The sequence below is a fragment of the Hoplias malabaricus genome, chromosome 8 (assembly GCF_029633855.1).
Source record: "Hoplias malabaricus isolate fHopMal1 chromosome 8, fHopMal1.hap1, whole genome shotgun sequence".
Taxonomy (NCBI): domain Eukaryota; kingdom Metazoa; phylum Chordata; class Actinopteri; order Characiformes; family Erythrinidae; genus Hoplias; species Hoplias malabaricus.
The window spans coordinates 27,907,652-27,922,019 of record NC_089807.1 but is presented as its reverse complement, the minus strand read 5'-3'; the positions used below and the strand labels follow the sequence as shown (position 1 = coordinate 27,922,019).

Genomic DNA, 14,368 nt, shown 5'->3' with positions numbered 1-14,368 from the left:
TGTCTCTCAGGTGTGGAGTGTGTTTCTCAGGTGTAGAGTGAGTCTCTCAGGTGTGAAGTGAATCTCTCAGGTGTGGAGTGAGTCTCTCAGGTGTGAAGCGAATCTCTCAGGTGTGGAGTGTGTCTGTCAGGTGTGGAGTGTATCTCTCAGGTGTGAAGTGAGTCTCTCAGGTGTGGAGTGAGTCTCTCAGGTGTGGAGTGTCTCTCTCAGGTGTGAAGTGAGTCTCTCGGGGGTGAAATGAGTCTCTCAGGTGTGAAGTGAGTCTCTCGGGGGTGAAATGAGTCTCTCGGGTGTGGAGTGTGTCTCTCAGGTGTGAAGTGAGTCTCTCAGGTGTGGAGTGTGTCTCTCAGGTGTGGAGTGTCTCTCTCACGTGTGAAGTGAGTCTCTCAGGTGTGGAGTATGTCTCTCAGGTGTGGAATGTCTCTCTCAGGTGTTGAAGTGTGTATCTCAGATGTGGGGTGTGTCTCAGGTTTAGAGTGCCTTTCTCAGGTGTAGTGTTTGGAGTGTGTCTTAAGTTTAGTCTCTCCCAGGTGCTGAGTGTATCCCTCAGGTGTGGAGTGTGTCTCTCAGGTGTGGATTGTCTCTCGTGTCTGTCTTTATGACTCAGTGCTGCTGATGACCGCTAGAGGAGGAACAGAGCCGCAATAACTGCTCTCCACACACACACACACACACACACACACACACACACACACACACACATACGGGCTGAGGACATCACCCTGCCGCTCATGAACTGCGAAGCAGTCTGTGAAAGTTCAGCGTGGAGAAGTTTAGGGCTTTTCTCCATGTTTCTTTTCTCAGGAGAGACCTACGCGCGCGGGGCGCAGAAGAGTTCCCGCGGGTTTTGGTGCGCGAGGCGCCGCTGAGCCCCGGGAGTTTACTACAACAATCCAGCGTGCGGATACACCAGGATATTACTATAGTTTACAACTCTTGCTTTGTTTTGGGTTTCGTGTTTATGCATTTTTTAATGTTTAATTCGAGTAAATATAACATTAATCTTTATTAATTATTGCGCATTATTTTCCTTATTTTTTATTGTTGCTTAAATATCTCATTTAAATTTATATTTATTTTAAATATATGTTTTGACTTTTGTCGTTTTTTTTGGGAATAGTTAATATTTTAACTTTTACTTGATCTTAATCGAAATTGTAATTCTTATTGGGTTTTTAATTTTACTAACTTTCTAACTTGTTTTTTTTTTGTTTGTTTGTTTTTTGGCTTTTTATCTTTTTATTACGATTCGAAATATATATATACAACCCGTAAACAACAAGATAAACTGTTGGTATCGTTAACGGTATTTAGGATGGAGCTGGTCGTGAGCGCCGCGTACTGAGAGCGCTTCGCGTGTGTGAAGCGTGCGTGCGTGCGTGTGTGTGTGTGTGTGAAAAGTATGACGCCGCTGCTGAGTGTTTACGGACTCGTGTTGTGGAGTTGTTGTTGCGCTGGCGTGGCGCGGGCCGCCGTGGCGGAGCAGCACGTGCATTCGAGTTTCATCTACCGGCGCCTGCGGAGCCACGAGCGCCGCGACATGCAGCGCGAGATTCTATCCGTGCTGGGCTTGCCGCAACGCCCGCGCCCGCGTGCGCGCCCGGTCACTGCGCGCGCACACGCGGCTTCGGCGCCGCGCTTCATGCTGCGCCTCTACAACGCCCTGAACACGGAGCAGCAGGACGCGATTTCCGTTCAGAGCGGGCAGAGCTCCCCACAGCGTGAGACCCCCAACCACAGCGCGCAGCTCATCACCCAGCACGACACGAACTTCCTCAACGACGCAGACATGGTCATGAGCTTCGTCAACCTGGGTGAGTAAACTACACCTGAGCCCAGGGTTCTTTTGTGAGAGATCAGAGCACCTTAATGGCCCTTCAAGTTTTAACACCCAGATACACTCTCAGAAAAAACTGTCACTCTGGTGGTTCCATTCCCTGTCTCTGGTGACTGTCTTCAGTAATGAGGGAAAATGATTGCACTATATTTTTTAATTGCAATGTAGGTTTTTATAGATGCAATGAGTCCATGCACCCAGTGTCAACTGCAGACTTTTATTATGTTATTCTGTTTAAACCCATTCTGTTATGAAATCAAAATATTGACTATTCCTTCTGAGAATATGTATTTTCAAGGTCCACAGTTGGACTTTAAGAACATTGCAGTGTACCTTATACTGTACACTGTACCTTTAGTAAACAAATAGTCTACCATTTTACTGACAGTGTAGAGTGTTTCATAAACACAATGATCTTTCCAGAAAGCATCTTGCTTCTAACACCCATAACCCTGTCATCTTCACACTAGAGATTGGCTAATTCAGTCTTTAATTCAGCAATGATCTAGGATTCAGATCTGCATGTTTCATAGGCAAACTACATTGCAAATTTTAATAAAGTACTGGCCACCCAAATATTTACATGTTTCATAAAGATCACTCAGCCCTACCCAAGTCTGGCTGAACTGTTCTAGAGAGCCCAGCCAGATGTTTTACATTGAAAAGCAAACCAAAAAGCTTAGGGTTGACATTGATGTAAGAGAATCTTCAATTAAAAATAGAATATGATGCATATGTTTCCTAATTAATGGTCACTAAAACATCCTCTCTGGGTACCAGCACAGGGACAGTGATAGATTCTCTGAGAATGTGTCTGGGGAATATCTGTGTGTGAACAATTTGATTAAGGTGGACAGATTTTTGCCAGCCGGCTGCAAGACAAAACAGCAAACCTGAAGCCTGGGAACATTTGGGAAATATTTTCAAAATGACGGAAATGCAGTTAAAACTAGTAATGTGTTCTTTATCTCAAGGAAGTCATGAGTCAAGTCAAAGCTGTTTTCATGAATTAAAGTATTGGGTCAAAAAAATAAAAATAAAAAGTTCTCTATAGGACTGCAATGAAGCTTTTCGGTTCCCTCTGTCTACAAGTGAAATGTGTTAGGAACTTTATTTCACCATGCTACAGAGCGAAAAGCATGCTACAAAGATAAAGCAGTTCATGCAGAAGTCCTTCAGTTTTAGCTGACAAACCTTAAATATTCCTACCCATATATTTCTCGTGTAGCATAGCAATCACTTCAAGATCAAATTACTTAGAATAATCAGTACACCTAAGGATCTATTGCTTCAAATGTGCATATTTCTTTATCATAAATTGACATTGCTCAAATACAACTCCAATCTGGTTAGGCATATTTGTGCCTATATTGTTTCCTATAGTATTTTCTTTGAGGTTTTGGGAAATTGTAAGCACATTACGTTTTTTAATTCAGAATTGGTTAGCTCACCTGTACACAGAGCTTCGATTTTATGGCTGCTATTTAATCACCAGACAGGAAAGAACTGTCCAGTTTAATTCTATCATTTGTACCAAACTACTTCCCAGATTTCATGTTTCACAAACCTCTGACTCTATGACTCCAAACCCTACCCTTTCCATTAAATAAATGTCCAAAAAAAAAAAAAAAAACCAGCTGAAAACCTGGCCATTTTTAATTCAACAAAGACTGGTGCAACTGTACACGGGGCTGTGGCTGTCTCTTTAATCACAACCAACAGAAATGCAAACTTTAAAGAAAGTATTGTTTGTAATTTTCATGCAAAGTAAACAAATAAATACATAAATACATAATGATAGAAATTAGAAAGGACTATAAGATACTATAGTCATTGTATATGTCAATTTGAGGCAACTAGGACAGTGATTGTGAATAGGCCCCTGTCATTTGTATTATCAGCACATATGCAAAACATGCATGTCTTAACCCAAACACCCAGCTCACAACCCCCATCCCCCAAATATTTCTCTAATATTTCAAGCTAACAGGTAGTATACGTTTTGGATTACTTGCTGTAAAATAATAATAATAATAATAATAATAATAATAATAATAATAATAATAATAATAATTTAAAAAATCAATTTGAAATCTAAAATATAATTCAGGCACTAAATGTAAATGTCTGAAACATAGCAGAGTAAAACAGGGAACTCTTTCCTGACATCTGACAATAAGTAAAATATCATTTAGAGAAAGCAGGGATCTGTAAAAACATTTTGTCACAATATGTACACAAATTATAAAATAAGTGATATCTTTTGTTCAGTTGTTTGCCTGTGATCACACTGCCATATTATTATTTTTATTTTTGATGATAATTATTGATTATCTATATTTAAATAATGAAACGGGATTTAGACATGAAAAAACTTTTCCACACTGTTCCATATAGCAATGACTTGGTTTTAAATATACCACTAAAATGCAATATTAATCTTCCAGGCTGTTTCCAAAGAGAAGATATTTTAATCAAATCTCCAGATTATAAGAATCCAAACTAAGAAACTTTCCTCTGATTCAAAAGTTCACTTCAAACCGTAATTAATAAACCTGCTTGAAGGGAAATTCTTAATTTTTCTAGAATTTTGTATAATATTTTATTTGTAATATAAACAAAGTTGGTTGATGTGAGTATGGTCTGAGTTGTATGTGAAATTGTTGGTGTACAGTAGAAAAACATAAATTTTATTTGACCGTGGTGACAGGAAACAGGGGTAATGATATCCACATTTCAAATATAGCTTTTTATACTTTCTATCCAAAATGACAAGTGTTTTCTGAGGTATTTTGTATAATTGGTTTTAAGCAAAGATCTTTTTAAAATTGTTTTAAATATCTGAAAGCACATTTATAAACAATTTAATATAATAACTTCCCGTGAAAGGGGATTTTAAAGGATTTATTTATTTAATTCTGTTTTTTTTTTCAAACATCTGGTTCCTTTCAGTACCGGTGAAAATTTCCAAAACAAAAGTGTATCTCCACAGTACACTTTCCACAATCAAACCATTCAGAATTTATTTGTTTACATCTGAACCACAGAATTAGGCAAATATTGTACATTTGGTCCAATGGTCCTGTATTTATATTCCAAAAGTGACCTTTGCTAACATTCTGAGTGCTAAAACAGCAGGTGATCTTCTATTTTTGTCAAGTGTCTTTTTTTACAGCATGTTCCTGAAGAAAATATAGCCCAGTGTATCCTTGAGATCTCTGTAAAGTGAGTGAAACGAGCGGTATATATGGTCTCTGGAAACGTGGAGGCAATTGTAGGTTAGAGAGGAAACAGAAAACGGCCGCTAAAGAGGGTTATTATATCAGATCATTTGTTTGGAATAAAAAAGATTCCCTTTTAATAGTAACACTTCCATGGTGTCCACCCATATTCAGTTACACAGAGAATACTGGTACGTGTGAGCGAGCACGCACAGCACACAGACGAGCAGAAAAAGTTTACTAATGACAGATTTCCAGAGCCATCCTTAAACATTTTAGCTAAATTCTTGCCATTATACATTATACATACATTGATGCCATTGGCAACACTTTTTGTAAAAGTATAATTTGATCCAAGTCTCTTAAAACTTACCATCAAGTTACCAAGCAAAATTGATCTAGAACTTTAGGTACACAAATACCTTTTGTAATTAGACTTATCAAAGCCAAAGTAAGCATCATTCCTTGTTTTACAGCTGAGATTCAGTGTTGTAATAAATATACTTATATTAAAGAAGTGGTAGGTTACTTGTAAGTGTACTATTTCAGTACTTCTCAGGACTAAATTGGTCCATGTCTTATTTTATAAAATCTACTTTAAATATAAGTAATTAGGTGTAAGAGTAGTTAACTTTGAGTACAGAACTAATTTAGAAAATATTTATTTTGTACTTCATCTATTCTAAAAGTAAACTACTACTTCTTATACTATATACTAGTAACATACTTCTATGCCACCTAAAATTGTAATGGATTGTGATATGAATTAAGCCTGCATACATTACTCCCAAACCCAACCTGGTATCTTGGTGAAAATGTACGTTTTACTCAAATACCATTTCTGGAATTTCTAAACCCTGAGTGAAAAAGCAGACTTAAAACTTTGCCTAAGCCTAACCAAATGCATAAGCATAACCCTAACTCTAAAGGTATCCTGAAAATGTAAATGCAGCATCCAGAAAGTTAGAAATTCAGTTTTTTGTGTTTTAAATACTATCACTAAATAACATCTTTATAGCTCTTCTTGGGTAAATAACATTGATTGTATGCAATGAAACAGCACCACAAGTGATTGGAGGCTCACTTAGTGAATGTACAATAAATGCAAATTATGATGAAGCAAAGCAAAAGTATTAACTCACAAATTTAAATAATTAAATTCAGGTGTTCCAATCACTTCCATGGCTACAGGTGTATAAAACCAAACCCCTAGGCATGCAGAATGCGTTGCAACCTTTTTTGAAAGAATGGGTCACTCTCAGGAGCTCAGTGAAATCCAGTATGGTACCATGATAGGATGCCACATTTGCAACAAAAAGTTGTGAAATTTCCTGTCAATATTATTATAACAAAGTGGAAGTGATTGGAAATGACAGCAACTCATGATAGTGATAGGCCACGTAAAAAATTGAGTGGAGTCAGCGAATGCTAAGCTGCATAGTGTGCAGAGGTCAGCAACTTTCTGCAGAGTCAATCACTACAGACCTCCAAACCTCATGTGGCCTTCAGATTAGCTCAGGAACCGTGCATAGAGAGCTTTATGGAATGGGTTTCCATGGCCAAGCATCTGCACCCAAGCCTCATATCACCAAGCGCAATGCAAAGTGTCGGATGCAGCAGTGAAAAGCATGCTGCCACTAGACTCTAGATCATTAGATTTGCATTCTCTTGAGTGATGAATCACACTCCTTCTTCTGGCAATCTGATGGACGAGTCTGGGTTTGGCAGTTGCCAGGAGAATGGCACTTGTCTGACTGCATTGTGCCAAGTGTAAAGTTTGGTGAAGAGGGGATTATGGTGGGGTTGTTTTTCAGAAGTTGGGCTCTGCCCTTTAGATCCAGTGTAAGGAACTCTTAATGCTTCAGCATACCAAGCAATTTTGGGCAATTTCATTTTCCCAAATTTGTGGTAACAGTTTGGGGATGGCTCCTTCCTGCTCCATCATGTCTGTGCCCCAGTGCACAAAGCAAGGTCCAGAAAGACATTGATGAGTGAATTTGGGCCAGCCTCTCATTGCCCACCCAGACTCAAAGCCAGCTCAACCAAACAAAAAATATATATTTTCCTTTGCTTATTTCTGTATTTTTCACATTTTTAAATTCATGAATATTCTTTTTACATTTTTAATGAACTTATAATGATAAGAAAACGTATCACATGTAACCCCTGTTCAACTAAGCACCCTATTTCTGAGCCTGTTTCTAAAGCGCATGAAACACAGTTTATCCCTCTTTCCCTCTCACTGTGTGCTGTCTCAAGAGTTCGTGTTGAATCTCTGCTTTTATTAGGATCCTTTCTGTTTAGAAAGCTGTTAAACTGTCCAGACAGTCTAATGAGTGTATTATGTTGCCATATTCTTTCGAGTTTTTTTACCCTGAATCATATAACTCTGACATTGTGTGTGGTAAAGAAAACTCAGGTGAAATTAGAGAGTGCTAGCTAAAGAAATGTTTATGTGGAAATGTTAATGTTCAAAGACATTCAAAATGTTTACAAGCAAGAGAAAGAGAAAAAAACCCAGAGCATTAGAGGTATATGAAGTATATTCTATTTATATATTGACAAAATATTTGGTTCAGTTGTAAGCTTGGTGCTAGCAGGCCTAAGGGTCTGCCTGGGGTAGCATTGTGGCTAAAAGCGCTAATATATGAATTTAAGGTTTAAATGTGTTGATTCATTGTTTATTTCAAGTTGAATGTGCTTGAAGTACAGCATTACTAAACATAGTGCTGCATCATACTTTTTTTTTCTTTTACGGAAAATTAACAGAAGGGCGGCACGATGGTGCAGCAGGTAGTGTCATAGTCAAACAGCTCCAGGGACCTGGAGGTTGTGGGTTCAAGTCCCGCTCTGGGTGACTGTCTGTGAGGAGTTTGGTGTGTTCTCTCCATATCCACGTGGATTCCTCCGGGTGCTCCTGTTTCCTCCTACAGTCCAAAAACACTTTTGGTAGGTGGATTGGAGACTCAATAGCGTCCGTAGGTGTGAGTGCGTGAGTGAATGTGTGTGTGTGTCGCCCTGTGAAGGACTGGTGCTCCCTCCAGGGTGTGTTTCTGCCTTTTGCCCAATGATTCCGAGTAGGTTCCGGACCCACCGTGACCCTGAACTGGATAAGCGGCTACAGACAATGAACAAATGAATGAATGAAAAATTAACGGTCTCCTCAGAGCCAAGAAGCAGAGCCGAGAACTACAAGTCCCAGTGAGCTGTGCGGGTGATGTCAGCTGCGCACACATCCAGTCAGCACAGCAGGGAGAGAGAGAGAGACAGATAAAAGAAACACATACACACATGGAGCTTGTCTGTCTGTGTAGACTTGAACAAACTTTCTGATACACATACACAGGAAAGATCATTTAAAAGTAAATAAATCATGGCCAAAGTAAAAGAAACTGGGAAATGTTTTTATTGCAATTGTTTATGAATATAGTTTTTCTTGCTTGTTCTGATTCAACATTCCAAAATTCAGCCTATTCTGGACACATTTGTTGGCCACATGCGAAGGAGTTTTAGAAATGGGACAGAATAATCGCAGTGCTTATCAACCTATAAATGTGTCCTTCACAGTTTGCAGTCCCTAAATTGAACTGGCATCCCTGCTCAAATCAAACTTACAATACAGTTCTAGCTTTCTAAATGAGACTAAACACTTGCCAACGCATTATATTTTACTGCCCCCCAACCAAAGCAGTCTAGAACTGGGCCTGGAGTTGTGGTGTGGAAGAACTTGACTTGCCTGCACCGAGGCCTGACCTCAACTCAATAGAACACCTTTGGAATGAAGTAGAGTGAAAACTATGAGCCAGGCCTGGAAGAATGGTCAACAATTCCCATAGAGCTGCTATTAGAGCTGCAAAGTGTGGGCTGACATCATATTAAACCCTATGGATTAAGAATGGAATGACATATGAAGTTCATATGCATGCGAAGGCAGACGAGCAAATCAGTTAGGCAATATTTAAATATGGTTATCCTATGCTAAATGACTACCCATTTTGTTTGTATCTCGCACTTAACTCAAAAATTACTCTAAATAGGTTGAATACAGTTTCTGTTACAGTGAAATAATGTAAATATTTTTATTAGCCAAAACACAAATTTTTACATATCTTTACTGTAAAAAATATATTATTTAAAAGTTAAAACACTTGCACTGTGTTTATAACAAAAATATTCCATAATATTTATATAATGGAAAACACTTCTCATTTTTGCTTTTTTTTTTTTTTTGTAAAAAATTTATTTTGTCATTGTTAAATACAGAAAACATTATGGGCAGTGCAAGTGGCCAAGGATTGGGAGTAGCTGAGACTCATGGGAGAGCTCCCAGCATGCCTACCAGCTCCATATTTTCTGTCATTTTCAGAATTTGTCTTTTTTTCATGCTTTTTGGCTTTGGGGCGATTATTTTGTGCATGTTTAGTGCTGATGTCTAACAAGATGTGTGTTCATCAGGAAAGTTTATCATCAGCCTGTGCTGAATTGTGGCACCCAGATACTGAACATTCCTTTGCCCATTTGACAATTCCTCCTTTTAATATCTCAGTCTCCATTCTTTCATTTGTCACACTATTTACATGCTAATTTTTATGGCAAAACAATGTTTCTTGTTTTTTGTATATAAATACTATGGGTTTTTACAGTGTATATCTGTTTGTTTAAAATAAATGTACTGTAAAGACAGTTCTTGGCTGTAAAATTCATGATTGCCAAAAAGAATATATAAAATAATATATATACTACAGTGAAATTCTGGCAAACACAGCTGCTGTTTTTTTACAATATATATTTTATGGGTTTTTTTATCTAAACATTTCTAGTTTACAGTCCCCTCTCTCTCTCGCGTTATATATATATATATATATATATATATATATATATATATATATATATATATATATATATATATATATATATAATGTTGTACCCCGCTCTCGCTCAGATTAAACTGCATCTTGAAGTTGTTGTATCATTGAATGATCGTTTTGTATAACATTGAAACTGATCTCCAGGGACCTGGAGGTTGTGGGTTCGACTGTGAGGAGTTTGGTGTGTTATCCCTTTGTCCACATGGGTTTCCTCCAGGTGCTCCGATTTCCTCCCACAGTCCAAAAACACACTTTGGTAGGTGGATTGGTGACTCAAAAGTGTCCGTAGGTGTGAGTGTGTGAATGACTGTCTGTGTTGCCCTGTGAAGAACAGGCTCACTCTCCAATGTGGCCAATGTGGCTCTACATATAAGAGTATGATTGGTCCATAAAGATAGCTTGGAGGGAGGTTTGTCTGGGCCAGACTTAACTGCTGAATCTTCTGTTGTGGGTATTGTGGGCTTAATTCAGTAGCACAGATGGCGATAGGTGCCTACCTGATGACTCCTGTGAAGAGCTGGCAATGTTGTGGTTGCTTTCAAGAAGAGAGTGAACTGGGCCCTATGTGACGCTCTATTGGACTGGCATAATATGTTACATCTGTGTATAACCAAAATAATTAGTTACACTGTCCTGGAACAAATGTCCCAAAAAGATCTAGTATGTACTCCACGCGTTTCAAGTGTAACAAAGTTTAATGGTTAGAACTCACTATCATTGATATTCAACCAAAATATGTAGTACTTTGAAGCTCATACCCCACTCTTACTTCAATGCAACACACACACACACACACACACCTGGTTAATATCTCAATCTTTGTGGACAGTACAGTCTTTTCAGCTGGCATAGTTTTATGGAAGGTTGCGTGTTTTTTTAAGGAAAGTCTGTGTGATAAGCGTGATTAACCCTGTAATGCTTCAGTAGCACTGCCCCTTCTGACCCAGCAGTTCACACAAACCTATCTAACCACTGTGTGAGCCGCAGATAATTGGCAGTAATTATTTCCTGTTGCTGTAGAGTGGGCAGATGGTGTAGAAGGCCAAGTCTGCATTAGGTCAACACCACTGAGCCACTAAAACTGGGGGCCTTCTTCTTGTTTCTGTAACTCACTGATTGTTTGTCTACAGCTGTGCATTATATTCACTTTCACCAGACTTCAGACTATGTTTCTAGGCCTGTGTCCTCTTTTTTTTTAATTTGGAAGTTATTGTAGGTAATAGTTGTTAAATGGGAGGGAAAAACATCAACAGAGTTCTGTTGACACGAGAGCCAAGAAAGTAGGATTGAAACATTGGCTGGAGCTTGCAGAGTTTTAGTTAAGGTGGCCCATAGGGAAATCCATCCCCATGACCAAGCCACATATGTTTTCACTCAGAAACATCAGGGCATGTACACAGTCCGCTTTAAAAGAACGAGTCTCTTAATTGAGAGCAAGGCAAAGAGAAAAATCTGTTCCCACATTGCTCTGTGTTTCTAGCTTCTAAATAAAATGTACAGAAGCGAATGGTTGGCACTAATGGTGTGTGTGTGTGTGTGTGTGTGTGTGTGTGTGAATGATCATTAAACTTTTTGGTAACAGTTTCTATAAAGCCTGTATATGTAAACGTTTATATCATTGGACACTTCAAGTAAAGTAATTTAGTTATTAATTAAAGCACTTGTTTAATAATATACAATATTATTATTATTATTATTATAGTGACTATAATCACTATAAGGCATTTTATACATTTATAATATATTTATAATTCTCAACATGTATTATAGGCATTTTATAATTATGCACACATCATCCATTTAAAAGGCATTACAATGAAAAGGGTACCCTCTGTACCCTCACAGGCCACTTTATTAGGTACAATAAGGCACACCTTGCATCTAAATTGTCCATTTTATCAGCTTTACTGACCATACAGGAGCACTTTGTAGTTCTACAGTTACATAATGTAGTTAATCTGTTACTCTGCATACTTTATACTTCCTTTCACCCTGATCTTTCCTGGTCAGGACCCTCACACAGTAGGTATCACTGTCTACTATTGTTGGTCCAATTTGTCAGAGACAGTAGCTCACTTTTTGCTGCACAGTTTGTGTTGGTCATCCTCTAGTCCTTCATCAGTGGACACAGGATGCCGCTCACAGGACACTTGTGGTTGGATATTTTTGGTTGAACTATTCTCCGTCCATCAGCACTGCTGTGTCAGATCCACTCTTATCGGTACAACACGTACTGCAGCTATGAAAATGATCAAGCACCTAAATCATATCTGCTTTGTGGCCATTGTGTCATAGCTACATCTGGACCATTGAAAAGCAGGATGAAATGGGGATAAAAATGCATGCAAGTCCTGTATGGTCAGTGGAGCTGATAAAATGGACAATGACTGTAGATACAAGTTATTGTTATAAATGTTTTTGTAATATGTACAGTGGGTTTTTCTAACATTTTACGTTAATTATAAAATAAAAGGGGAATCTTATGCTTTGAAATCTTACCATAAAATTGAGCTGCCCATTTGTATATATATATATATATATATATATATATATATATATATATATACCCAGTGCAGTCTTTTTACATGTGTGTGAATGTCACTGCTTCCACTCAAAATATGTAATGTTTTGTATGAATAAATTAAGTGCTTCTATGACTTGACAGCCCGTCTAACACCCCACTCACCCTTCTCTGTTGTTAATTAGCAGACCAGGCTGGAGCTGAGTCTGACCAGCTGCTAAAACTCGAGCCTGACCCCTGACCTCTTCCTGTTAAGTAACCACAGACTTTCACTGTAGATAAATTATCAGAGAAAAGAGACGGGGCTGCCTTATTTCACTGGCACCATGGCACAAACTCACCCCACTGCTGCACAGGCACTCTTTACCCTCCGTTATTTCCGTTATTTTGATAGGAGGGCTGCATGCATTCTTTTAAAGGAGCACTAAGTGGGACAGAGCTTATCACTGTAGTGTATAACTGTTAGACAAATATGATGTAGACTTATAGGAATATTTTTGTTTTGTGAAATGTTTCATATAAATCAGGGATAACTTGATAGGCTGTTTTAGGACTATATATAGTGCTTTTGCCTTTTTCCTTTTTTCCTTTTTTTAAATTTCGTGTGTGTGTTTGTGTTTGTAAAGAGCAACATTTGTTTCCAAGGAATATATGTTTGAGAATATATTCATATAATGACAGATCACCAAAATTTCATGTTAAACAGCACCTAAAACATTCATGTTTTAAAGATAGGAGAAAATAAAACTTAATTTTTGCTTCCGATCTGACAAAATCAACAGGTGTTTCTTATGGCATGAACAACACAATGTCATGTTTCAGAAAGAATCTTGTGTTATGAATGGTAGCACATTTAATAAGGCTCGCCAAATATTCATTAATTATATGTTAACAAATAGTTATTCATTATCTACAGTTTACTGTTCATTGAGCATGTTTATTTCAATGATTCACTGGTAATGTATTAAATGTGAGTTAGAACTATTTTTACTTATTATAATAAGTAATGAAATAACTCACTAGTACTTGTGCCAGTTCTGTTAATGAACTTATTCATTGAAGTTGTGTTTAATACATATCTTAGTTCACAAATGTATATAAAATGAATGCATGTTAAGAGACATTTACTGTTAAAAAATGGCCAATTAGTCCAATTAGGGCTGTTAATTTTGATAGTAACAATTGTAAAGATGGTGTATTGTGACTTTACCAGGGATGGGGAACGGAGACTGAGACATTATTGCATTTTAAGTAACCTTAATCAAGCCAATAAAAGCGAACATGGAAAAGGAACTAAAGGAATGAGCAGCCTTTTGTTTTTTGGTGTGTGGTGGACCCAGCGGAGACCTCAACCAAAGCCCTGTAACTTCTTGCCAGGGTGCACTCTCTGCTGCTAACCAAAGCAAACTCCAATACATACATGCTGTTTTCCCTGGTGTCGTCCACTTTACAGTCTCCATGAATTTTTTGAATCACGGGACGTAAAGACACACAAGTGTAAAGTATGTGAAATATGTGCATGTTGTCAGGAGAACAAAAGCTTTATCTTGTGGACTTGGCCACGCTGAAGGGCAGAGTGTCATTAGCGAAGGCCTGTTTTGTTTAACGGCAGCCCATTCATCACCGTGAAAGAATAGTGAAGGCTCACAGTGGAGGGCCTGTCCTGAGAAGGCTACTTCTGCTCACTTGACCGATTTAATGAACTGGATATTGCTTTTTTTGGTCGTCTAAATGTTTGGCTTGGGAAGGGAACGCTGAGGAACCGTGATCGATGGCTGTTTCCAAGCAAGAAAGCAACTGTTGACACGTTACATGTGCGAGGCATATCTCACGCTCCTCCAGCAGAGACTGCTTAGACAGCACAGCTAAGAGAACACCCCACACCCCCACCAAAAAAAAAGAAAAAACTGGAGAGTGTGAA

The 14,368-nt window shown here is 38.3% G+C and overlaps 1 protein-coding gene across 1 annotated transcript in view; it reads left to right on the top strand.

The window, feature by feature from the left end:
- The first annotated feature begins 1,241 nt into the window (after positions 1-1,241).
- Positions 1,242-14,368, top strand: part of bmp5 (bone morphogenetic protein 5) — a 29,229-nt gene continuing 16,102 nt past the window's right edge. Inside the window, exon 1 of the mRNA XM_066678604.1 lies at positions 1,242-1,814. Coding sequence (XP_066534701.1) covers positions 1,403-1,814 — 412 coding nt within the window. The 5' untranslated portion in view covers positions 1,242-1,402. The remainder of the gene's footprint in view (positions 1,815-14,368) is intronic.